Below are 27,245 nucleotides of genomic sequence, written 5' to 3'. Positions count from 1 at the left end.
AAGCACATATATAGGAGGCTGTAACTTACAGTGACATTCTTAAGTGCTGCAGTAGTGACTTCCTTGAAATGAGATGCTGTGTAGATTTTGGCTCCGGACTTCCAGGCAATTCATAATACTTCACCTCAAGAATTAGTGCTTCAGTGGCCTTGTGGCTTGATGCCAGCCTTACAAAGCAGCAAGAGTCAGCTCCAAGCAGTTTGGGTTTTTTCTTCTTTTTCCCCTTTGCCCCCAGTGCACACAGGCTCAACACCTCAGTGTCTTGCGTTGGCATTGCAATCCTGTGGCTGCCTCTTTTCCTCCTGGAAAAAGGTGGGTGGCTTGAGTAAGAGAAGCACTGGAAGCTGAGCTGCTGCTGCTGTGTGCCTACATTGAGGTACCTGTGGGGGGGTCCTGCTCCAAAAGAAGCCTGGATGGCAAGTGCCACTGCCTCGGTGGCTCCACATAAAGAGATGCTCCATGTTACGGCTCTGCAGTGCTACCTGCCACATTTTGGGTCAGTTTCAGATCACTGATTTATTTGAGACATTCCTTAAAGAGCACTGAAGCCAGCTGTTAATGTAGCAATTAGGCAAAGTCCCTCTTATCCCAAAGGGAAATGCATGAAGACTTTTACTTGCTGATCCTCTCTTGGGAAACAGACATTTATAAAAGAAAAATGGGATACAGTCTCACTGAATTTAGCCAACTTCCTTGGAAATGTTTGCTCATTTTTTTTTCCTGCTAACAGCTCTCCTGAAGACACTGCTTTACATTTTCAAAATCTTTTCCCATGTTTGTGACCTGTAAAAAAATACATATATCTAATATATATGATCTATTAAATATATCTGCAGTGCTACACTTGGTCCCTTGGCTCTAACAGTAAAAACCATATGCTGTAGCTATGAATCAGAGACTTCACAGTTACAAAGAGCTCTAACAATTAAAAAAAAATCCTAATTGTATTTTTAAAGTGAATGCAATCCTTGCATTACTCTAATCAAGTCTAACAGCTATACCTACCTATATAAAGCCACAAATAATTTTTATAAAGGTGTTCTTATGTGTCCAATTAAAGACTTCTGCTTCAAACTGTAACAAATTAGAACTATTGGAGTCCAAGAGAGCATATTGACTCAGGTGTTACCAAAATCTATTATTGCTAGTTAGCCTTTCCTTAAGCAAAGGGAAGATTATACCTGAGCTTTTCCAAAAAACAGTTTCCTAAATAATCATTCCTTGCTTTTCTGATGCCTGTCTTCTGCAGGACTTTTCAATGGCTTTTCAGTGTTACTGAAATTGCATGAGCCTTAAAATATAAAATATTATAGTGACTTAGACCACTACAGTCTCCACTGTAGTTTTGCAGTGTGTTTGGCAAGATGTATGCCTCTAAACTTTCTGGTCAGCATCCTGGCATCAGCAGTGAGCAGATAGTATGGATTAACAGCTGGCCGTCAGAAGGGAGAAGGCAAGTACAACAGGGAGGAAGTTCTGGATCTGTGGGTCTTCTGCATTCATTGCTCAGCTTGAATATCTACTTCTGATTCCTAGATGGCATTGGGAATGTAGTGTGGCAAGCACTGCCTCTTTCACAAAGCTGGGGTCGCTGGTTATTCTCACCTGTTATCAATGAAAACTGGATGAGAAGAGCAGAAGAGGGGCAAGTGTGAAGTAAAACTGCAGGAGTTCTTATAGTACACAAACATTATTGTTAAAATGTATAAAGTCCTCCTTGGATATCTGATGCAGCTGAATGAAAGCCTCTTGGATGTTTTGTGCCTTCTGTAGTGTTACCACTTTTCCAGAATTATTATGAGACTTCAGGAGTTTACCACAAAAGGTATGATTATTTCTGAACTAGTCTGTGATCTGGACCATCTTAACTCTGCCACCATGCACTGCTGTCCTGAGTCCATCATATACCAAGGTGTCATGGTTTGACACTGGCACAATGCCAGTGCCCCATGAAAATATACTTGCCTGGTGTTTGCTGTGAGATGTGACCAGGAAATAAGCAAAGCAGGCCTCTACCTTAGAAAAAAAAAGTTTATTAACTAAACTACAAAAGGAAAAAAACCACACACACACACGCACACACACACCTGGAAAATGAAAACTCCACAAAAAAGCATTTCCTCCTCCCCCCACCACATTTCCAATACATCTTCCAGATTTCAACTCTCCATCCATCACCCTGTAAATACTCAATTCCAGTCCATCAAGAGGAGAGGAGTCCTTCTTGGGGCCATGGTGACCTCTTCCTTGCATGCCCAGCGCTCTCACCACTGGACAAGGAACAGAGCTGCTTCAAGGGTTATCCTTTTAAGGGTGCTTTGACCAGTTCCAAAAAAGCACAGTTTTCTCTCATCCCGGGACCTCTTGTCCCCCCCATACTTGTCTACCCCCTGGGGCCGGGGGGTCTCCAAAACTGAACCGTCTCAGTTCTGAGCCATCGCCTCCCCCCTGGATGCAGCCTCTGTGTCGCGAGGAAGCATGGTTCTGTCCATGGCTGTACCAAAAAGAGTCCAGCAACCAGCTACTCCATCATCTCTTTCCGGCCTCTTCTTTACTCTCCCAGCCTCACTCACTGCTCCAACTGTCATTCACTTGCCCATTTCCTCTTTATCATCCACTCCATCTCCCCTCCAGGAAAGGTCCAAATGCTCTGTGAGGTCTTCATCATCCAGAAAGGGGTTAACAAACTCCTGCACGCGGCCAGGCTCCTTCCCTGCTGCACTCCCCCCTTCCCCCTCCTTCTTCACGGGCCGATATCACTTCAAGGCCACAGGCCCGTACCGGCTTTCTCTCTCTCATCTTCTAGCTGGTGGGGGGGAAAGGGGGGAGCTGCCCAAATCTTCTTGGGGCCTCTCTCCCTCTGTCTCTCCTGGGGGGGAAGGGGGGGCTGCCCAACGCCTCCTGGTGCCCCCACCACCCTTCCATCCTGAGGGGTCAGGCCTACCTCTGCCGGGCCACAGGTTTCCTCTCCCCCGCCCAGCTCGAAGCTGGGCAGGGGAGGCCTTGCCTCTTTGCTGGCCGGAAATCAAAGAGAGAGCCCAAGGGAGTGCTCTGCTTCTAACCCCTGTGTTCTCAGAGGCGCATCCACCCTCAGTGGCCAAGCCTGGTGTCAATTTAAAATCTGAACACCTATTGGCCTCTGGCCACTCCATTCCCAGAAAACCTGCTTCCTGTAAACCCACGACACAAGGATATGCTGTGTCACATTCACCAGCTGGGACCTGCCACTAGCAGGTCCAAGTGTCTGAAGCAGTGTAGGGCTCTGCTACACCCCACCAGCAGCTGCATAGCAGGAAGCAGAGGGGGCCCAGAGAATGGTATCAGCAGGGTTGTGAAGATGCAAATCCTGCTGGGTCAGTGCTGAGGGCTTAGAGGGTAGAGGGAGATAAGGCTGGTGTGGGACTACCCCTTCTGCCTTCTAGGAATAATTTATGATATGCACTTTCATGTTGTCTATAAGTGTATTATTTGGCATGGAACCATAGAATCATTTAGGTCAGAAAAGACCTTTGAGATCATCAAGTCCATCCATTAGCCCAGCACTGTCAAGTCCACCAGTAAACTATGTCCCCAAGTGCCACGTCTTCACATCTTATAAATGCTTCCAGGGATGGTGACACAACCACTTTCCTGGGAAGCCTGTTCCAGTGAATGACAACCCTTTTGGTAAAAAAAAAAAAATATTTCCGGATATCCAATCTAAACCCCCCCAGTGCAACTTCGGGCTGTTTCCTCCTCTCCCATCTGTTCATAGGAAATGCTCTGCATGACTAATTCCTGGGCTTCTGGAGGCCCTGTGAAGCTCACCAAAGGCAGTGTAAAACCAAGCTAGAGTTCACAGCTCTTTGTTGATTTGTCTGTAAGTTTTGTGGCTGTTGATAAAGTGAAATGTTTGAACAAGGAAGAGCAAGTCTGATTTTCATATGTCATTGCTACAAGGACAAGGTAAGGATCATTTAGCCTAATGATCCTTAGCCTTTGTAATCTTCAGAACAAAAGCTGAGCAGTATCTGTGCACTGTTATGTTTTTTGAGAGAGATATATATGATATGTATGATATATCTTTGTTGCCAATGTGCTGGAACACATATTTACCTACCATTTACCTACCAATTTTAAAGTATAAGCAGCACAGTGGGATGTATCAGCAATCTTAACATCACCATAGGCAGAATTTAGTAGCTAAATTTCTGAGGTCTTAGACTTTTAATTTCATGTTTTCGGTTTTTATTATAATTTTGAGCAGCAACTGACGCCTTATATTTTTGTTTAGAAGAAAGAATGCAGAACAGTATTTTTCCCAGAGTGCTAAACTAGAACTATGGCATCATCTTTCTTTTCATAGAATATCATAGAATATCCTGAGTTGGGAGGGACCTGTGAAGAAAATAAAGTCCAAGTCCTTGCTTTGCACAGGACACCCCAAGAATTGCACCATGTGCCTGAGAGCACTGTCCAAATGCTTCTTGAACTTTTGTCAGTCTTGGTGCTGTGACCACATCCCTGGGGAGCCTGTTCCTATGCCCAGCGACCCTCTGAGTGAAAAGCCTTTTCCTGATATCCAACCTAAACCTCCCCTGACACCACTTCAGTCCTTGAGTTCCTGTCACACAGAGAAGAAATCAGTGTCTGCCTCTGCTCTTCCTCTCGTGAGGAAGTTGTAACTGCAGTGAGGTCTCCCCTCAGTCTTCTCCAGGCTGAACAGACCAAGTGACCTCAGCTGTTCCTCATACAGCTTCTCCTCAAAGCCCTTCACCATCCTCTTTTGGATGCTCTCTAAGAGCTTAATGTCTTTTTTACATTGTGGCACCCAAAACTGCCCCCAGCACTCAAGGTGAGGCTGTCCCAGAGCAGAGCAGAGCAGGACAATCCTCTCCCTTGCCTGATGCAGGCAGTGCTGTGCCTGATGCACCCCAGAACACAGCTGTCTCTCCTGGCTACCAGAGCACTCCTGACTCATGTTCAACTTGCCATCATCCCAGGTCCCTTTCTACTCTGCTGCTCTCCAGTATCTCATTCCCCCATCTGTACACAGATTGAGGGTTAAATTCAGCCTTATTTCGCCTACAATGATCCCGTGACTGTATTTTTTAACAATGAAAAATATGTTTTCCAATGTTTTTAATTGAAAATAATTTTGTCTTTAAACGTGTCAGTTGACTCTAAAAGCCCATTTGCTATTTGGCTGGTTGAAGTGGATGGCATCAATAAGTAGCTGCTCCACAAGACCCTCATTGTAAAGCTCAGGTGTTTAGTTACCTCTGTGGTTTCACATCCGACCCACCGTTTCCTCCTGCAGTGGCTTGTTTGTGAATCATCAGGGAACTGTAAGTTGGTCAAGGAGGAGCTCCCACAGCTGCAGGTTGTGACACCTCCCTTGCTCCAGACAGTGTCCCACAAGTAGTGAGGAAAAGCTGTGATGGTGCAGCATCAAGTGAAAAGTCCAATAGCATTGTCAAAGCAGCCATTTGCAGGGACTTGTTGATCCTAGAAACCAATATTCCTAGAGAAAACACCCTCTCAGAAAGAGAAGGGGGAGATGGCATGGTACAGGCACAGAGCCCTGTGTGTCCTCAGCCCTTATCAGCCCCTCAAAGGCAGGGCTGTGTGGCTGCAGCTCCAATGCAGCGCTCTGTGACAGTGTGAGGAAAAACCAGCAATGAACGTCACACGGGCCTTATCAGCAAAAGAGCCTCCAGTGCTTTCATTTCATGTCGTGGTGTTTCAAATGCTGCCAGGCCACTGGTGCAAACTGTGAATGAGTATTACGTACCATAAACCCTAGTGGTTTCCTGGATTAGACCAATTAGTGTTTGTTTAGATAATTCAGGGTTTGAATGACTTCCTCTCCGGAAGCCCCAAGCCTGAAGTGCTAAGGCAGCGCACCTCGCCCAAGCTGCCTGTGCAACTGCAATTCTGGCTTGCAGAAAATAATCACAGTTCTGCAAATACAGAGGGATTGCGGGTCATGTCTTACAAGAGGAAGCATTATTCACTGTGCTTGTCAGTTATTGACTTACTAGAATTACAGCTTTGATTTCATGCAGTTGTGTGATGATACCAGGGTTTGAAGCCTGGAGGTTGAACTTCACTCAAGTCCATGAAGTCTTTAGGGGTTTTGGAGGTGAGGAAGGGATATACAATTTTAGCATATGTTTTCATTGGCAGTTTCTTTAGTATGTTCAGTTTCTCAAGTGAAATGGTCTATAACAGACCAGTAGTGTTTATCTGGTGCATTTTCATTTATGAGTAGGAATCTGCTGCTGCCAAAGAATTGGGTGGGTTCTGTTAGGTCCCTGAAAAGGGCTTTTCACATTAAACCACTCAAATATGAGGCAGAGCAATCTTGTCTGTAAAGAGTTATTTCAGTCATAAGGAAATAACTTCAGAAGCAAATGAGCCTTGGACATCTGTTTTGTTGGGGGTTTTTTCCTGGTACAATTTCCATACTAGAAATGCTCGCACATGGCTGTGCATATGTTGTTTAATCTCTTAAATTGCAATTATGATCAAAAAATGAGGAAGGAAGTTATGACTAGGAGAGCAAAGCGGGAGGGGGAGTTAGGCATATGGGATAGACCGATATTCTTGATTTCTCCTTCACGGAATAGATGTCATCTGTCATAGCCTGGAAAAAATTATATCAAAGGGATATGCTTCATCTGTAATGATGAGATCACCTTTCCTGCTCCTCAGGGAGCTGAAGATGGTGAAAGATGTTTGTTTCCCTCAAGAGCCTGGCAAATAAGTTCTAACAAACAGCAAAAACAAAGGTGGGAAAAGATACCCAAGGGAATCTAGACATGATCTGTCATAGCTGTATGACACAAGTGGCTATTTGAACTGTTGGGATATGTGGATTTGCCCTTTCTCGTTATGGTTATGTTTGTTCTCATGCCTTCTTTGGCAATTTCAGGTGGCTCTTTCCTCTCAAGTAAGATGCAGGAATGAGCTGAACAATTTTAAAAGGTTACTTCAGCTTTAACACCTTGCACTTGACCAGTCAACTGTTCAAATAAAGCTGCTTTAATGTTTTCCAATACATAGTCTTGTAAGTTGAGTCTCAAGAGATTTGATGTGATTTGAAGTATTGTCTTCATTGGGGGAAAATAAAATTTTTTATAATTATTTTGCAGGTAGCTTCAGGTGAATGCAATGAAGACACTGAAGTTTACAACATTACCCTTAGTACTGGGGATGAGCTCACTTTAATGGGGCAAGCAGAAATCCTTTATGCAAAATCTTCTAAGGAGAAGTCACGGCTCAACACCATCTTCAAAAAAATCGGGAAGCTTAATTCAATTAGTAAGCTAGGCAGAGGCAAAATGCCTTGCCTCATCTGCATGAACCACAGGACCAACGAGAGCATCAGTCTGCCTTTCCAGTGTAAGGGCAAGTTCAGCACCCGCAGCCCACTGGAGGTGCAGATGCAAGAAGGCGAGCACACAATTCGCAATATAGTAGAAAAAACCAGGTTGCCTGTGAATGTGACTGTGCCAAGTCCTACACCAAGAAACCCTTATGACCTGCATTTCATCCGTGAGGGGCACAGGTACAAGTTTGTCAACATTCAGACCAAGACCGTGGTAGTTTGTTGCGCGCTTCGTGGAAACAAAATCATTCCCATGCACTTTCCCTTGCACTTAACACTTCCAAAATTTATTTTACCCGATAGCGTGGTGAAGGGGGAGCTGTGGCACGAGCCCCTCATCCAGCACTGGTTTAATATATGCCAGGAGCAGTTTGACATAGACGAGTATTCGCGTGCTGTGCGGGATGTGAAGACTGACTGGAACGACGACTGCAAGAGCCCGAAGAAGGGCCGGTGCGCGGGGCACAGCCACGTGCCCAACTCCCTCAGCTACGCGCGGGACGAGCTCACGCAGTCCTTCCACCGGCTCTCCGTGTGTGTCTACGGCAACAACCTGCATGGGAACAGCGAGGTGAACCTCCACGGCTGCAGGGACTTGTGTAACGAGTGGGCCCTGTTCTCTCACGATGCTCTTCAGTACCAGGAGTCCGGGGACAGTGGCAGTGATTACCTTTTCCCTGAAGTTAGCGAAGAATCCATGTTTCTGCCTACTAAACCGGAGCTTCCTTACGAAGAGCTCTGGTTGGACCAAGGAAAGGGTGGTGATCAGCCTCTCTCGTGCTCACTAAGTGAGAAGAACAAGTGTGACAACTACAGAGGATCCTTCCGATCAAAGTGTGGTACCGCGCCTCTTCCTGTGCCTGCAACTATCGGAACAAACACAAAGTCTTCAGATGTTTCCCTACCTCCACCTCCAGTGCCTCCCAAATCAGAAGCAGTAAGTCAGGGTTATTTATGTTTGTTTGTTTCCTTTTTTAGGTGGTGAAGAGTTTGCATGCAGATCTTTTTAGGGAATACTTGGTGGAGGGGGGAAGAGCACATATAGGGCAAGGGAACAGTCAAACTTGGCAAGATGTGCCACTTCAGCTAGTTTCCTACTGTGTGTAAGTCATGTCTTAAAAATCACAGGAGTATATTTAGTATTACTGATCTAATAGCTTAATCCTGATACTTTCAGGTGATGTTTATTTTGGGTTTCTTGCTCACACAAACAAGGTCTAAGAATTGCTGAGTCACTTCATTCTCTTGCTTTCCACATCATCTTTCCATGTGACCTCAATGTTTTCTCATATGTTCTGTGGCCAGAGTGTGTGGGGCATGACCCACCTGGAAATGCCTCAGATTGCCTTAGTGTGTCTTCAATTAACAGGCTCTGATAATGAGAACAGCTAGAATTTTTACAGATTTGAAGTGTTTGTTAATAATTGTCTTTTCTATTACGACCCTATAGCAGATTTTGAAGAATACTTTTCATTGTCCTCAAGGAAACCTTATCAAACTAGACCTGAACTAATCACTCTGTACTGCTTAATGAAAGAAAATATGTTTAAATAGGAGCTCTGCAGAATTGATAAATGAGCCTTCTAGAGGACTCAGTTGTAAATAGAGCATGTTTCCTGGCCTAAGGTTTTTAATGAAAACTCATGGGAGAAATCACTTCTCCAAACCTGAAATGTCATGGAGACTTAGGAGGGAAAAATGCAAATGTATTTTATCAACAGGAGCTTATGTGGACTGGCTGGAGAATCCACTCATTATGTGGTCTCTTGACATAGTCCTAAGCATTATTAAAAAAAAAAAAGAAGAAAAGAAAGTAAGGAAGAAGATTCCCGCAGGCAAGCGTGTCTTGGAGTCTTTAGCAAAATGTCAGTGATATGTATATTGCATGAATCTTGGTGTATATCATTATTTAACAAATTTGTTTTGCAAGGGTTTTTCTGGAATTAAAAAAAATACCATTCCACTTGCAAGTCCTATGGTGATTTCAAGAGCATGGCTGTACAGTAAATTAAGACTAATTTGAGACCAAACTGCAGCAAAACATGATGATCCCATACCTTTCCTATTGCCATCTAACAGTCCAGTAGTGTTGGCTGTAGCCTTGCTCTCATGAGTCAGGTCACAACCTGTTTGAAAGCTAAGATGTGTTCATTCATGCTGGGTCAGCCTGCAGTGGATTTCTGTGGGGATGCCCCTGGCCAGGCTCTGCAGTGCCTGGGGATGGGCAGAGAGGAGAGGGGAGGAGGACACCAGGCAGGCACAAAATGCCAAGCTACAGCCCTTGGACTGTGCCACCAAAACTTCCCCGAAAATGAAATGCAGGGGCTGGAGTGGCCAGGAAAGGCAAGACATTATGTCTTCTTAGCGAAGTGTTTACGTGCAATGTGAAGTGCAGGAACCCAAGAGCACTTCCTTGCCTCTGAGGTCAGGTATGCACTGACACTTGGTCCAGACTCTTGGACAAGTGCCCAGCACCACCGTATGGAGATGAGGCTCCCTGGCAGCCTCCACTGGCGTTAACTGGAGTGGGGCTGGTCCCACCCTCCTCCACCTCCTCCTCCTCCTTTCCCAGACACATCGTCCTGGCTTCCCTTTTGTGCTGGCTCTGGCACTCCTGTGCCTGAGCAGGCAGCCAGGTCTGGATCTGGAAAATGATTCGTTTCCTGCTGATTTGTGTGAGCTGAACTGCTTCTGCACAGGGTCAGAGGAGTGCTGCAGTGTTGGGGGTGGGTGGTGGGGGAGGAAGGCTGCCCCTGAAGCCCTTGTGGCATGGGGGTGCTGACTGCCTGGGTCATGCCTGAGACATGAGGGTCTTAACCCTGAGCTGTGGGCACTGGGAGAGCTGTGGAGCACCTGCACAGCATCAGTGTGGAGAGTCCCCATGAGTCCCTTTTGGAGACAGCAGGCTGACACTTGGGGCAGATGTGTATGTTGCCCTTTAGAGTTATTTTGGAAAGTGTGCAATTTTGTCATGTGTGTCTTACATTACTGAGGTAGTCTGTGAGTGCTGTCAGTGATTTCAGTGTATCTTTCTAGCCATTTTGGAGAAATAACTTCTGCTAAAGATATTAGCTGAAATTTAGAGGTGGGCAGGGGGTGTAACCCCATTAAAAATAAAACAAAACTAAAAACCTACATTTCCATAGATTATAATAATTTAGACTTGCTTTTATGGCTTCCTGGAACAGCTTTGGAGTGAGTATCAGTGACCTACAGAATTCGTCTGTGGGCTGGGGCCGAGGAGACGTTTGCATGGTTTCCATGTAGGTATTTATAGAGTAAGTAGATCTCAGGAGCTGCTGGTTTAGTCATCACTCCCTCTAGAATGATATTTCATAGCATTTCTGTGTAAAGGTTGGCTGGCAATTGTATTTTTGCACTAAATTTAAAATGTGTGTCCAGGAGCTGTTTGCAGGATGGGAAAGGACATCTGGGTATTTCAGAAGCTGTTCTGGTTTTCTTCTCTCCAGCAGGATGAAGCATTGGGATACATTATGTGTATTTTCTAAATACCTTTCAGAAAATCAAAGTAATGTGATGGCAGAAGGCGGAGGAGGGGGGAATAACCTCTGAATTAAGGCCTGTAAATTAGTAATTTCTTCATTCCCCGAACACTCATTTGCATAAGATCAGAAGCTGTTTTCCTGATTGATACAAAGCACATCCCTAATGGAGTGCGCCGGAAGCTCAGGCTCCTGTGGGCGAGGAGTGTGGAACTGCTCTGTGTTACACTCACAGCCAAGCTGGTGACAGGGCAGGTTTTATCCAGGCAGCCTCAGAGCTGGTCACTGCAATGGGCACCCGTGATGCCCAGATTCAGCAGTGGCACCCCAGGGCCTAGGTGCGCTGGCAGGGCTTGGGCTGGCAGCAGGGAAAAGGAGCAGAGGTCTTAAAATCAATGTAGTACCTCATGCCATTGGAAACAGGTCACCATTGGAAGGAGGGTTGGAGCATAAGAGAGCTCAGTGTTGAATAGAAGTTTCAGGTTGTGCAGTGTAAGTGGTTTTTACCTGTATCTGACAGCCATGTGACATTTAGTGCTTCCAGGGCAAAGAGTATTTCCAGCTAAGAGCAGCAGCCATCGAGGTCATTGTCCTGTCACACCATGGCTGTTCCACTCATCTCCTGCATTTATTTAATTGCCATTCTCTTGGACCTAGTGATCATGGTTTTCCTAAAGCTTCCCCTTGCTCTTGTCAGTTTAATCTGCAAAATATCTCCTTTTTATTCCTCTGCTGGATTTCCTGGGGGCTGTGTGTGGCAGCTGTAATTGTGGTTTTGTGACAGGGACCAATTGGGACTGCAAACAGGTATCATTTGTGGCTTCGTTCTGATCTGCAACCTGGGTCAAGCAAGGGAGTTTGGCATAGTTTGTTATGCCAGCACCTTTGAATTCCTCAGTCTTCCCAGGAAAGAAAAGCTTTAAGCCTTTGACCATCTGTTGTGCTCCAAGAGCTCCCCTGAATGGTCTCTCTAACCCCATGGATATATATTCAATAGCATTCACTATTAACTTTGCCTGTTCTGACTTGGGGGGGAAAAGAGTCTTCAGGCATCTTTGGGGCACAATATTAAAATGGTTGAAGAATTTTATGCCTGAATTCAATAACAAACATGAATAAAATTGATTCATTTTTTCCCCTTTCCTTGAAAGAGCAAATAAGATCCCTTAGAACAAGATTTATTTCAGTGTTTTATGCTGACGGGCATTTCCTGTAATTTTGACTTGTTTTGAATTAGGGAAAAAATGTACTACAGTGTCCTAGTCCCCAGTTTTCCATTTCGCTAAAGAACTAAATATGTTGTTGCATTTTGAAACCACTGAAGTGGATTGCAAAAGGTTCCACATTTATTTTGTTTTTAAATAAATTAAATCACTTTAATTGCTAATTACATGTTGCAGAACTGCTAAGATAACTTTTAGTTCTGCATTGTTGTAAAATTTAAAAATAAACTTCAGCTTTCAAACACAAAAAATAATTTTCCTTTTCTGACACATCTAAGACTGTTTCGGACAAAGAGAACATAGAGGTCTCCTCCTGCCCAGGGGCAGGTGGTGAATCGTTAAAAATCCTGCCTGGCAGCCGAATTCTCAGCAGCCTTCTCACCTCTAGCCCTACTAAATAAAGTTGCTCTCCCAAATATGTCCTGATGAGATTAAGTCCTTAATTCCATCATATTTTTTATGGGGATGGATCCTGACATTTTGCTCCTACACAGGCACACCACAGTAAATTTTGGGTGATCAGTGCTACAGCTGTGTGTTTTAAGCTGTGAGGTTGTCTGGCTGCACAGAGCAGACATGTAGGCTGGGTGTACACCTTTCCACTTGTACATTTTGGACAGCCTTGTCCTGCACTGCTTTGGCAGCTACAGAAGGACTGAAGCTCCTAGTTTGAATCCAGAAGCTGATAAATATGAGATAAATGTACTATTCCTGAGGGAAGGAGGCTGGGAATCATCTTAGAGTTGAATGACTGACTATCACTGGTGAAGTAAGTCCAGAAACATCAAAGTATATTGAGATCTTTTCATTACATAAGCTTGGTTTATTACATCTAAGTGAACAACACTAATGAAGTTTAGGTGTAATGAATTGCTCCTTACAAAATGTATAATATCAGGAACAGTCTGTCTGATTTTCTGTGTTACTGGAAGGTTCTTTTACATAGTTTCATTGCTGCTACTTTTTAAATGAGTGGCTATCAAACTGCTGAAATGTGCCCTACAGAAGATTGCTGGTAGTTCTACCAGTGGCAAAGCGTTCTTTTGGGCTTCCTTGACAGATACACACTGTTGCAAATGTGTATACTTTTTCATTTCTCCCTTCTCCTCCCTTTTTAATTATTTCCTTTCGAAGAATAAGGCAGAACCAGATGTGCTTCATCTGGTTGAGGCTGCTGTTGCCCAGATTTTCTTGCTGCTTGCTTACACGTTCTTCTTTTGTACAGGTAAAAGAGGAATGCAGGCTCCTCAACGCTCCCCCGGTGCCACCACGGAGTTCAAAGCCGTCCTCCACCAGTCCTTCCATCCCTCCTCGCACAGCAAAGCCTGCTCGACAGCAGACCCGCTCTCCCAGCCCCACGCTGTCCTACTACTCTTCTGGACTGCACAACATGTATGTGTTTGAGCTGTGGGAGCACCGTGCTAGCACTTTCTGAGAAAGTTAAATTTAGCAGTGTTCTTTTCGAAGGCACTTGTTTCTAAGGCACAGTGTGGTGTCAGACTTGCAGTAAAACGGGCTAACCTGTCAAGTTGTTGTTAAAGATTGAAAAGGAAGAAAAGCTCCAGCAGAAACTATATTTTACTAGATAGGACATAGCAATTTATATTAAACACGTGCATGCATTGCTAGAGGTAATATCACTCTTAGGTGACATAGGCTGTCTATGTTAAGAGATCTAAGTTAAGATCTAAGATCTAAGAGATCTAAGAGGTCTAAGTTAAGAGATCATGTATAGTTCTCCATGTTTCTTGAAAGGTTTGAATCTTCAAACCAGACCACCTCAATGCTAGTTTTTGGGTGGGATTTCAGTGCTGCATGCAGTGCAGCCAGCTCTGATAATCAGGGACACAAAAAGAGTGTGTGGTAATCCAGAAATGTGTTGTGCTAACTGTATGGACACATACGGGGTGGATGTGATGGAGGACAGAAAGACCAGCAGACACCACTGAGTACTAAGTAAGGTATAGCAGAGGGGGGCTAGACAGCTTCCACATCAAACACACTTCAGCACAAACCCAAGCCACAATCCAGATAATCCACCCAGGCTAGCTGAAAGTTGACAGTAAATTCTGAATTATGTGGCTGCATAGCTTTTCTTAGTGGTACAGTGTCTTTCCTTCAGCTTCAGAAAGTATATTCACCTTCTGAAGCCTTGCCTCCTTTTGGCCTTGGTTGTCTTCTTGCCATTATTTTTGGTACCCCTTCAATGACACAATGCTACCTGTGTGGATGCTATAAATTCATCCAAAACATCACTGAATTAATTTTAGCCTGGATGCAGTTGGTATAATAACTTAGGCTGAAATTGCCTTACTAAGTCATACTGCACATTTGCAGCTTAGTGTTGTGGATCTGGCAATGATCACTCTAAATCAAGGCTGCTTGCTTATTTTATGAAAGCCTGTTGGGTAGTTCTGTCAAGGTCTACTCCACAGGAGGCTGAGCACAAGACCTCCCAGCTTTAGGGGCCCACCAAATGCTGCTTTCTCTCTTTGTAGCTAAGAATACATCTGCCTTCCAAAAACTAGGGAAAAAATAGGAAAACAGAAGTGAAGTTTCTCAGGAATGCAGAAAGTTACAGTGAGATGGGGGTCAGTCTTTTCTCCCAACTAACAAGCAATAGAATGAGAAGAAAAGGCCTCAAGTTGCACCAGGGGAGGTTTAGATTGGATGTTAGGAAAAATTTCTTCCTGGAAAAAGCTGTCAAGCATTAGAACAGGCTGCTCAGGGAAGTGTTGGAGTCACTATGCCTGGAAGTGTTCAAAAAAAAGTATAGATGTGTCACCTGGGGACATGGTTTAGTGTGGACTTGGCAGTGCTGGATTAATGGTTGGATGGATGATCTTAGAGGTCTTTTCCAACCTAAATAATTCTGTGATTCTATGAAAAGAAAGCCTTGATTTTCACAGTATTTGCATGAAATTCATCTCCAGCTGGGTCCAGACCAGGTGTCTCCATTTTGGTAGAGCAGACCTAGTGCTGCAGAGGAAGCTACTAGAAAATTGCCATTGTGCAGAGTAACCAGATTGCTTTGCCATTTATATCAGTAAACTTGTTTTCTGGATCATGAAGGGTTACAGACAGTATTTTAAACAGAAACAAAATCAGTATTATTTGTCCTTATCTGCCTCTAAAAATGCCTGATACCTGACTTCAGCTGTATTTGAGGCTTGTCTTGCATCCTTTCCCACTGAGTCCCAGGCAGTTCATTTTAATGGAGGCCACATAAGGAAGCACTTTGAAAATGTTAAAATGTTTTCAGAAATTCCCTTAGTCTTTGAACGCAATAAATGTTCCAGTTCTAGTATGGAATTAGAGAACAGAAACGGGATCAATCAATTTAATTGCTCTGCATTGTTAGTTGTTTACAACACCTGACTGACTATTGTCTCAGCTTGATGACTTGGTTTTTGAAAAATGATTTGCACTGTGTGCAATGCACCAGTTGGCCTTTAAGCAACCAGAAATAACTAGCTGATGGTGTATCCCTGTTGAGGGGGCAAAACTCCATGTCTCGTATTGAAAACATCCAGCTGCTTTACCTATCAGACTTGTATTAGTGACATAAACAGAGGAAAAGTTTGGAAGGCACAAAATCGAGACTGAGAGATGGTTAGAAAGAGGGAAACTGTATTTGTTGGGACAGATATTTTCCAGTGATGTAGATTAGGACTGTTTTTACACATCTGCACTCTGTATTTGATCTGGGCAAGTCCAGATTGACCTCTCTGATCCACTGTAAGCACACAAGGAAGTAATTTTGTGTCAATCCATTGAAAACTGTGCTGTTTTTTTGATAGCTCCATTGATCCATTTTGATAGCTTGATCCATTCTGAAGCAGTGTTCACTGAGCTGTCATGGGGTGACTACTGAGTTTTTACTTGAGTAGTTAGTTTTCAGGAGAGAGAGACAAGTCATTAAAACAATTTTTTTCAGCTGTTGGTTTCTGTCTGTTGTGTTGAGTAAGGATTTTATAAGTCTGCTAATTGTTTTCCAGTGTTCTGGTTTAGTTGGCCAAAATTCCAAAGATCAGCACAATCTTTCAGATTTTCTTTTAGAAGGTGGCATAAAATCAGCAAACATTTGCTTTTGATAACAGATTGTGTGCTTTTGTTCTCATCTCCATCTCTTGGGAGCACCTGGATATAAACCATCAGTACCCTTGGGCAGGCTGAGCTTAGTTCACCACCTGGAAGTGGATCCAGGGTAACTTTCTTTAGGTGCCTTTGAAGAGCAAGTGTTTAGCATCAAAGCTTTTTAAAGATCCAGACACACCAACAGGTTACTCTGGGTAAGCTTAAAGCCTGATACATTGGCACAACCAGCCAGGTCTGCTTACCCTTCCAGCTAAAACTCTTCCTTTGGCCATGAGCGTTGTCTCACTCGGTGTCTCTATACTCTGCACTGGTTCACGTGGCCTAGGGCAGTGGTGACCTGCCCTCATATGAGCTTTTGCATACCATGACACATCTGTGGTATATATATAGAAAAGTGCTGGATTAGTACATCTTTCTAGTGTATGTGAGACTGTTTCTTATCCATGGTGGTGTCCCTCAGGAATTCAACAGTGAAAAACTTTGTGAGATGAAACAGAACTGAATTGAGGCATCAACTTTCTTATGAGCTTGAATAAACAAGACCTGGGCTTTGGGGTATATCAGCATCTTGTCAGGCTTGTAGAAGGGGTGAAGGAGTTGTCAATACATTAATTCAAGCATGTTAATTCAAATGTGAAAAGTTCTGCTGGAGGAAAGAAGATTCTTTCCTTGTGGTGGTCACCTTCCATCAGATGAATTATGAGTTTATTGAAATGCCAATTTTTTTCTTACTAACAACATCCTTTCTGCTTTGTTCCTTAAGTAATGTCACAGAGAGCGACAACACCAACCCTACTGAGAGCACACCTGTTTCCTGCTACCCATGTAACATGATGAAAACTGAATCCAAAGAGCCTGACAGCACAATGCCTTTGGGAAGCCCCTCAGCTGAAGCTCTGCCTTCGAGGTTATCTTGGCCAAACCATTTTTCAGGAACTGCTGAAGGCCTGAATAGGAGTGATTTCCTGCTTGATCCAAGCAGGAGCTACAGTTACCCCAGACAGAAGACTCCAGGTACGCCAAAGAGAAACTGTCCAGCACCTTTGACTTTTGACTTCGATGGATGTGAGCTCCCAACAGGGTACTCCCCGCTGACTCCAACAGAGTTCACAAACACCATCTCCAGCTGTCCAAAGTCAGCAAGTTACTCTCTAGACTGCACTGATGAGAAAACTCTGGGAGTCAGCAACACAAAGCAGAGCCATTCGTGTCCTGCCTTACCTCCTCGGGCACCGAAGCCAAGCGAAGATAAGACAGTTACAGACATGTGTCCCTTACCACTGAAAATAGATGGTGCCGAGGAGGAATCAAAAGCTGGCTCTCCAGCCGTCTTGGAGGATCAGTATCTGGCTAAAAAGGGCATGCAGGATACATTCTCTGTGTCTTACCCCTTCTCATCTCCCCTCCACCTGCAGTTAGCACCAAGGTCTTGTGGGGATGGCTCTCCCTGGCAGCCACCCACTGACCTTTCTGGACTCTCGATAGAGGAAGTGTCTAAATCGTTGAGGTTTATTGGTCTGTCAGAAGATGTCATATCATTTTTTGTCACAGAGAAGATCGATGGCAATTTACTGGTTCAGCTTACAGAAGAAATCCTATCAGAAGACTTCAAGCTAAGCAAATTGCAGGTTAAGAAAATACTACAGTTCATTAATGGCTGGCGGCCCAAGATGTGATGCTGGCTAGTTTTCAGTGAAACTGTACTGAATACATTAGAGCTAATACATCACTTCCTGGTTTTTTGCACTAAAAATCCTTCTTGTAAATAGTAGTAGAAAAATTCTTACTATGCAGATAAACATTTTTCAGTGGCGAATGGAGTTTTTTTTTCTATGTCAATAATAAAGGTAGAGAATCTGCAGAGGTGTGCCTTTGTGCATCCCTGAACATTCAACAGCTGCTAAAAACAGGACACTAAGGGAACTTTGACTCCATAGTCTGTAAAGACTTGGTCATATTTATTACTGAACAATTTGATGCTGAAAGACACACACCAATCCAGTTTACAGTTTTGTGTTAATTGCAAAAAAAGATAATTCTTACGGGATTATTTCTGTTCACATAATATTTGGCAACATGCTGTGACTTGCAGACATACAAAAGCATTGGTTTTGACACTACATCTGAAAATGTTAAGAATTGCTGTGAAGTGCCACTAATACACTATTCTTGCAGCATTATTTTTATTAACAGTATCTTCCTGACTATCTGTAACGTGGATGCATTTTCCATGTTACTTTGAGCAAAAAAGAGTTAAATGTTTCTAAACCAAGAGTCAAGCTTAGCTCGTAGCCCAGAGGGGAGGGAGAAGGGGGATTTTCTACTGAGCCACTCTGCCCTGGCCAATTAAAAGTTTATGACCTGTAGATTTCAAAAGTTGCTTTTGTAGTTGGATGACTGGAGTAAATAGCATGACTTCTGGTCGTGCAGCTTTCTCATGGGAAAAGCAATTCAGTGCACAGGCTCTTTTCTCAGCAGATCCTGCCTGCTGCAGCAGCCTGCTAGCACAGCCCTTGCAGGAGCCATGCTGTGGTGAAAGGTAACAACTCCTTGTGTTTCTTCTGCTGCTGTTCTGATTGTCTGAAAATGTGCTTGGTCTGCTCTCCTCTTCCTGCAGTCAGACCTGTGTGGGAAGGTGACAGTGCTCCTGTGTCATGCCTTTGAAATAAAGTTCTGGCAATGTGGGAGGGATCAGAAACAGCATGGCATGCTGCTGAGAATGGGCTGAGGGAGCTTTTGGGCCATGCCACAGGAAATGCTTGTGATCTTTTCAGTTCACCTGTCTTGTTTGCAGTGGGCTAGGAGGATGTGGGTGTCAAAGTGGGAGGGGCTGTAGCATCAAAGGCTGTGCTAATTCAGTTGCCCAGCTGCAAAAACTCACTGCAGTAGATGTCACATGGAAGCAGCAGTTAAAAGGGAGCACAGAGATGGTGAGTGGGCATTAGTCTGCCCCTGGAGACCTCTCAAATTTAACTGCTCAAAAGGCTAGGAGTAGGATTAACTTTTGATCATCCTTTGTGGATTTCTTATAGTTGACAGAGCTCTCTGAAATGTGTCTGAATAACCCCAGGATCCCCCTGCCTTTATATACTGGATTTGTGGAGGTCCTCAGGAAACAGACTTCCTCCTCAGTGCACATGCCCAGGATCCTCAGGTGATCAGAGCTAGGAATGCTAGAGCAACTTTACCTTCACCTACTGCTGAGCAGAGCCCTGGCCAAGAGAACACCATCACTTGCCTTGCTTACCTTTTTGATGTATTAAAAAATATCTCCATTGGTAGGGCATGTAGTTGGGAGCATCAAGAGAAAATACAGAGCAGAGACAAAAATGCTAGAGTTGCCTGTTCTCTCAACCATATTGACTCATTGAAAATTATTTGTAGCAAATAGAGCTTTCTGTTGTTGGGACACATTTCATGTCATGTCGCCATGCCGAAGCCAAGATACATTATTTGTCTTCCAGTAACGCAAACCACCAGTTCTCAACTAGGAAGCAAAGCCCAGTTGTTGTCGGTATTGTAGAGCCAACAAATATCCCAATAGAAAATCCCCCAAGAGTTTATAATCCTGTTTTTTGTAGTGTATTGACTTTAAGCAACAGATCAATAGCTTTCTCCAAATGCTTTTTAATTAGCATTCTAAAGTTTTTTTTTTGCTTCAAATAAGACTAGAGCAAATTCAGATACTGTTCAGATGTGCATACTTGTTGACCACATGCAAGTCGAAACCAACTGCCTTTTAAACCTCACTGTGTCAAATGAGTGTTCAAATATGAACAGGCCAAATCTTTAATGTCAGGTACATTGTTCTGCTCAGCTTGTTAATTCCAGGTAAAAAACCCCCAAAATATCTCAAAAACAAAAAAGAAAATATTACAATCTTGGTAATATGAGCATTAAATATTGCTAACACCCCCCCAGAATATTAACACCTTGAGAAAATAGTTTTCTTTGGCTGTGGATTCATACCAATTTGATTATCTCTGCTTACCTGCTTGAAGTGGTTATTCTTGCAAAGAGAATGGTGGAAATTGCATTCATGACCGTGCTATATTAACATCCCATGTGCATAAACAAAAATAGAACTGGCTCACAGAAAGGCCTAGAAATGTGCATTGATTGCAGAAGCTGAGCCTGTGTGCCAAAGTACAGCTAAAACCTCTAACTGCAGACTTGCTATTGATGGCCTTCCAGTTGTCTCATTCTGCTTGGCACTTCTTACTTACTTTTATGCATATGTATTAGCATTTAACTTTTTCTTTTGCCCTTAGCCACTCATCGCCTTCACTTTCCAAGCCGTTTTTGGGGATTTAGGTGTTCCTAACATTTGTGTTCTGTGAATTACATGGCTCCAGTGTCGATCTGCCTGCTGTGGTACACAAGCTGGACTGAAGTGTCTGCTCTGGTGAAATCAGCAGAGTGATGAGCAGACTGGGTGTGTGGAGTGTTGTGGCTCAGCCTTTGGATCCTAGGTTATGGAAAGGGCTACCTTTCAATGGCAACTCCCAAGCACAGCACAGAGGTCAGCAGTGGGGAAAACCAATCTGATTTTGGACACTAGTGGAGTCCAGCCATGTTGATGGGAGTTGTGTTGATTGTCTTTGGGGCCTGAGAGCTGTAACCATTGAGCATTGTGCCAGAGTGGGCCTAAAATCACTTACATTTTCGAGGCAGCCCACTAAAATAGGCCAGTCCTAGCCTTGGATTTCTTTCCTCAGATTAAATAAATGTAAGGCCTCTGGCTCTTACTTGGTTATCGGTGTCTGAGCTGTGTGTTATCCTTGGGGGTTTTGTTTGTCTGGGGGTTTTGGTAGCAAAAAACACGTCATGTCATTCTGTATGGAGCTGTCTCTCTGTCCTGCACCAGGAACCACATCCTTTCTATGCAACTGTCATGGCACAAGGACTGATGCTGCCTTCAGCAGTGAAAGCTGGATTCTGGCACGGAGGCTTTCCTGGAGGTGGACACCGAATTGGGCAGGGAAGGAATGGAGAGGAAACTTGAGGGGAAATGCTAGTTTCTTTCAAGTGCTCAGTGTGCCTGGGATGATGATTCTTTGTCCTGCTGCCTGCCTGGCTAACCAAAGCTGTGTTGACAGCAACTCAAAGTGCATATTTGCATTCTTGTTCTTGCCATATTGTAAAAATTGCCGATGGCTAGAAACTTAGACAGAAAACATTTGGTCCATCCAAAATTAGAAGGGAAATACATTTTGAAGTGTTCTTTTCAGCTAGAAGCAAGGGTTAGAATTTACTGTGTATTTTCTAATAGAACAGGTTTACTTGCCACTTAAAAGAACTTTGTTCCTTAACAACAGCTTCAAGAGAAACAGCGTAAACAGCAAAGATGCCTGAAAACGCGTTGTGTTTCAAACCTGTCTATAAATAATTGTTTTCTCTTATGTTTTCATCTTGAATTAACTTCTTGGTTGTCCCACCACAAAACAAATTGTGCTGGCACCAGCTTCTTGTGTGCTTCCCGGTGGGTTGCCTGCCTGTAGCACAGGCCAGCCAAGTCCTGCCTGCAGGCCAGGCAGGGGGTCACACCATGGTACTTAACAGCCAAACACCAGCCCTGTGAGAGGACTACAGCTTAGCCCAGCTCTCCTGGCTCCTCTTTCTGATGCTCTGAAATTGCAGCATTCCTGTATGCAAACCAGACGCTACAGATGAAATCCTAATAAGCAAGAGGGATTGTCGTTTTTATTTATAGGGATGGCAGGGCAGTGGGGAAATGCAGGCCCCTTGTTGAGACCTAGCAATAAATGACTCTCCATTTTGTTATGTCTTAAACTCCTGGTATCAGACTTCACAATTTTTGTGTGTAATAACCAAATTTTCAGTGTGAAAATCTGCAGAGTGATTCTCTTGTCTTGGACAATCTTCTGAATTGTATTAAAAATATGTTTGTTCTTAGCTCTTTAGATTCACTTCGGGTACGTCAAAAAAGTAACACTTGGGGAAAAAAATAAAAGAAAAAGCCCCAAAACTTTGGCTTAGTACATTTCCGTTATAAAACGAAGCATGGGTTTTGTGGAATTCTGTGCTGTTTTGGGCTTTTGTGTAAAAGGCTGGAGGCAGATTGTTATTTAAACCAGGTGCAAATAAATATCCCTGTAATGTATATGAACAAATTTAAACTGCGTATTGTAAGTATATAAACTGTATATTAAAGACACTATTTTCATGATACTTCAAATGCGTACAGATTTTGTTGTACTAAATTGGTCGGGTTGCATGTATTATATAAAAGGGTTAGTTTTCATTTAGTAATTTCACTGACTTATCCTCTTGCTCATCTCAGTATAATTTCGAAATAAGCACTTTTCAAATAGTGAATTTCGCAAAGTAAGATTGGGATAATTGAGAGGAGCAATCAGGCTTTTGCATTTAACCTCTCAAGACGTGTTACTTTTCCCTGTCTTGTAATTTCACTCATTCCCCTTCAGCAAGAGTATTGAGCTGTGTTTCCCCAAAGAATTTGTTGCCAGACAGCTTGCCAGTCTCTAGTAGACATCACCTAAAACATTATTTTCCCAAGCCCTATTATCTTTATTTTGGAGGAAAGCATTCCATTATAATTTGGATATGCTTTCAAGTGCAAGACCATGCGCAAATATTCCTGCTTTGCAGAAAGTTTCTGAGGCATTTATTGGCTGGGGCGGAAATTAGAGACAAAACAATGTTGTGCTGTAAGGCTGCACATTGCCTGTTCTCACTTCCTTTGATATTGGCAATGGAGGGAAATGTCAACTCTACAACCATCAAGGTGTTGTGCAGCTAAGTTGCTACTGTGCCAAATTCATTTGGGCTGAAGCTTCATTGGCGGATACCAGGTCAAGAGAAAGTTTACTACAGCACAGCAGTAGTTGTGGGAGGGTTTATCGAAGGAATCATTAATATATGTTTATGAGATATAAAGCAGGGCAGAATCTGACACAGTAGTTGCTGTTGGATTTGAGACAGATGGGGTTTACTTGCCTCCGACCCTCACACCTGGGAGAGGAAAGAAGTGTGTCTGGAGGCAGGATGTGCATCACAGAGGGGTGAGAGGAGGGACAGAGAGAAGCAGAATTGCTTTCACAAGTTAAGAAAAATCTCATTCACCATGAGCAGGTCTGTCTAGGGCACATCTCAGCTCCCCTCTCCTAAGAAGGGAAAGAAAAATTCTTAATTTTTTGAATGCTCTGGTCAGTTGGGTCCAGCCTGAGCAAAAAAATCTACAGGATACAGGATGGCATTCACTGCATGTAGGGGGAGTGAAGGGCGGTATCCAAATCAAAATATGTCCATCTCCCTATAATGAAAGTGCTGTTCTAAACCAGGCAGGTAGATTATTTATATATATATATATATTATGCATAGCAGTCACCAAGCCTGACACAAATCTCCTGAATAGTCACCATGGCTACCTATAGACATGAATAAATAGAGGCAGTGTTGGGACCTGAAACCACAGCTCTCTTCTCTTTGGAAAGTGCAAACTTAATGCTCTTGGACATGCTTCTTCTCTTGATGTGATACAATCAATTAGATCTCTCCTGGGTCTGTTAGGTGTGTATATTCCTTGTCCTCCCTCTCACTGGGGCTCCTTGAAGCAGTCCTTGAGCTGCTGTGGGACCTGGGGTGCTGACAGAGCCTGACATCCTGTCTCATGTCGTCGCTGATTAATCCCTGAAGTCCTTGGTTGCAGAGGGCTGCGCTAGCTCAGGTCGTCACTAGCTTGGGGCGCTCTACACCACGCTCTGCTGCCCAGGTATAAACACATTTTATGTTACCAGATGCACACGTCACATGCAACCACTCTCTCCTGTGCACTGAGTGACTCAAAGCTGCAAACCTGGGCAAAGCTCCCGTGTTCTCCCCTTTTTCTGTGCCGTGAGTGCATGATGGGATTTGCCATTGCAGAAAGAACATAAAATCAGTCCTGCTTGGGCAGTTTGCCCTTGGTGATTTTGCTTAGGCCCTCAGTGCTGCTGGATCATTTCCCTAGCAGCCTCACTTCTATGGCAGCATTATTTTTAGGGATTCCCTTGCTGACCATTACCTCTACCTGTATGGCGACTGTTGGAACAGCAGCTCTGGTAGTTCCATTAAAACTCACTATTAATTGTACTCTGTATGTAGAATTCTTTTCTCTTTCCTGTGATTGTCTCACTCAATGAAGATCAATTTTTGTTGAAAGATGGCAGGATTTATATTTTTATTCAGCTGCCTGGATCCAGCATTTCTCCTTTCCCCCCAGGATAAATCATTTTACATTCATTCTTACTTGGCATAATGAAGAGCTGACATGAAGAGTGGCTTTGAGAAGTAGGTGTCTTCTCACCATTCTCTCCATCAGATTCCAAAGGTGGAAAGCTCAAGATGGATAACCAGGCCACCACAACGGGACAACAGAAATATAACTCAAATATTTATTTATTGCTCAACGAGACCTCAAAATGCCCTTGACTCCTGGGTGGGACAAAAGGAATCTCTTGCCAAACACGCTTGGAATAAATGAAAACCACTCCTCACAGGGAGTCTGGGATAGGAGGAAAGAGAATAAAAGGGAAAAAAATAGAGGCATTTTTTAGGATGAGGAGAAAACTTTTCTAAGGTGCCAAGGCTAAGGAGCTGGCAGTGAGGTGGAAGGACATGTCCCCTGGCCGTGTGTGGCAGTGGTTGCTGTAGTACTTGTACGTGCCACACAGTGTCAGACTGGCACACAGCCACTGAGAATGGAACCTGCTGGAGGGGCTGCCGTGGGTGATGGATGGGTTCAGGGACCTCATTAGGACTCTCTGCCAACCCCACAAGAGCTTTGGCATGAGAAGGAACTGTTTTAATTGTGCTGGTGCTGTTCCATTGTACAGAATCAACAATTATTGTTAACGAACACGGGGGTCAGCGAGGCAGGTCTCCGGGGCTGGGTTTCCAGTGGATTAGTGCAAGCAGAAAGCAGGAGGAAACTCTAGTAGGTCAGCACTGTAAGACCTGGCAGAATGTCTGGCAGAGCCCTGAAGAACTGCATATATCTTGGCTAATCTTATTTAACTGCAGCTCTGCGACCATCTCATCCAACCCCCTGCCTTCCACTAGACGAAGCTGCTCCAAGCCCCATCCAACCTGGGTTTGCCTACTTAAAGGGATCCACAACTTCTCCAGGCAACTTGTTCCAATGCCCCATCATAAGAAATGTCTTCCCTCTGTCCAAACTTAATCTACCCTCTTTCAGTTTAAAACCACTGCGTTTTCTCCTCTTGCTACAGACACAGATTAAAAGCCTTTCTCCATCTTTCCTGTGATCTACCTTTATCTGTTAAAAGGCAGCACTAAGGTTACCTTGGAGCCTTCTCCGGGCTAAGCAACCAAAACTCTCAGCATGTCTTAATAGGAGAGGTGTTTGATTTTCATGGCTCTGAAATTTCTCCTTTCATAACAAATCAGTGAAACGGCAACAGAGATGGGCACAGTGCTCCCTCTGCATCTTTGTAGGTCTGCAGTTACTCTTGCCTTACTGTTGATTGATGAGACATTTTTCTCTTCTGATTCCTTTAATAAAAGGCAGTGATATATAACATTTTTTATCTTACCTGTTGAGTAAGGCTTCCAATAACTCTTCTTTCCTGATTAAAAAGAAAAATAAATATTGTTTCTTCTTCTGATTCTTCTCTGCTACAGTTGGTTTACTGACAAATGAACTGTCATTTCACAAATTCCACAATGTTCATTTTTATTTTATACAATTCAATCTGAGCTCCTTGTACAATGTTAAAAACTAGGACTTGGAAACTGAGCCTCCAGAAGGAACGTGGCAGGCCAAGGATAAAAAGCATACAAATTTAAAAAGCAATAAACAGTACAAATCCAGGTTTCCCAATTTCACCTACAAACCCAACCCAGCATATCCTTTCATTTTGTCACCCTCCTTTGCTACCTTTTGATCTTCAGAGCCTGACTGGCTGCCTCTTGCCATGGGTGATGGTGTGGTTGCAGGGGTGGGTGGCTGCCCAAATCTCTTCCCATGTGGACTCCTACTGCCATGTCCAGGCAAACTTCCTCCTCTTCCTGATCTGCTGCTGCTGTCTGCACCCCTCCTCCTCCTCCGAGATCTTTAACCCCTGAGCTTCCACTGCAGAGAGTTTGGCTTCCACCATGCCTGCAAATCCTGAATGAATCAAGTACACTGATATCCACATATAAAAGCAGGTAAGTAATGCTTATAAAATACCCCACTGCTGTTTAAAAAAACAGAGAAAGGCAAAGCACAAGTGAAATGAATTACATTCAGGCAGCAGGTTTTTAATCTTAAGCTTGAAATTTTAGGCTTGATCATGAACCGGCCCAAAGCCATGAATTTCCATATCCAAGATGCAGCTTAAAAATCTTTTTCAAAGCCTTGCGTTTGAACTGTGGAAAACCAGAGATGAGGAGCAGTTTCTAAAGGAGGGAGGAGAGGCCTCTCTGTCACACTGCACCTTTCATCTCCAAACACAAAGGACTGACATATAGGAAAAGAACAAATGTAAGCCATGCTGCAGCACCTCAGCCTGAGGTTGCAGCCTGGCATCACCTCCCTTGCATCAGCCCCAAGCAAAGGGCATGGCACAGGAGTGGGAACAGGAAACACCAGAATGTTTTTTGTGACTGCTTTCCCTACCTCTAATGATTTACATCTCAGGGGCTTTCAGAGACAGTAGTGGTATTTTGTGTTTAAAAGTCACTGTCTTCACTAATGAGCTTTGAAGTCTCCTGCTAAAATGCAAATTTTTACCTGTGACTTGTGTTGGATTTTGTTCAGAAGCACTAAGCAAAAATCTAGGTTATAGGAACAGATGCATTCAAAGACCCCAGTGCCACCACTAAAACTGTGACAGTACATTGTGTTTGTAAACAGTATGTGACTCTGCCTCTGGTATTTTTGTCCTTGGATGCTTTTCTAAGGTGTTACAACTTTCTGTTGGTACTCACAGAGCTTGACATTCATGCAGTAATGTGTGGAGCACTTGGAATTAGGGGATGCTTATTTCTGACTGGTTTAAAAAACCCTCCCAATTGACAAAG

The 27,245-nt window shown here is 43.7% G+C and overlaps 1 protein-coding gene across 2 annotated transcripts in view; it reads left to right on the top strand.

The window, feature by feature from the left end:
- The window catches only part of GAREM1 (GRB2 associated regulator of MAPK1 subtype 1), a 103,253-nt gene extending 81,331 nt beyond the window's left edge, over positions 1-21,922 (top strand). For both annotated transcript variants that reach the window (XM_030971381.1, XM_030971382.1), the window contains 3 exons: positions 7,137-8,309; positions 13,324-13,490; positions 16,960-21,922. In XM_030971381.1, coding sequence (XP_030827241.1) covers positions 7,137-8,309; positions 13,324-13,490; positions 16,960-17,872 — 2,253 coding nt within the window. In that variant the 3' untranslated portion in view covers positions 17,873-21,922. The remainder of the gene's footprint in view (positions 1-7,136; positions 8,310-13,323; positions 13,491-16,959) is intronic.
- Positions 21,923-27,245: the final 5,323 nt, after the last annotated feature.

Source organism: Camarhynchus parvulus, chromosome 2 (genome assembly GCF_901933205.1).
Source record: "Camarhynchus parvulus chromosome 2, STF_HiC, whole genome shotgun sequence".
Classification (NCBI taxonomy): domain Eukaryota; kingdom Metazoa; phylum Chordata; class Aves; order Passeriformes; family Thraupidae; genus Camarhynchus; species Camarhynchus parvulus.
Note: the sequence above shows the minus strand (reverse complement) of the source record. Positions and strands in the feature narration are given on the sequence as shown.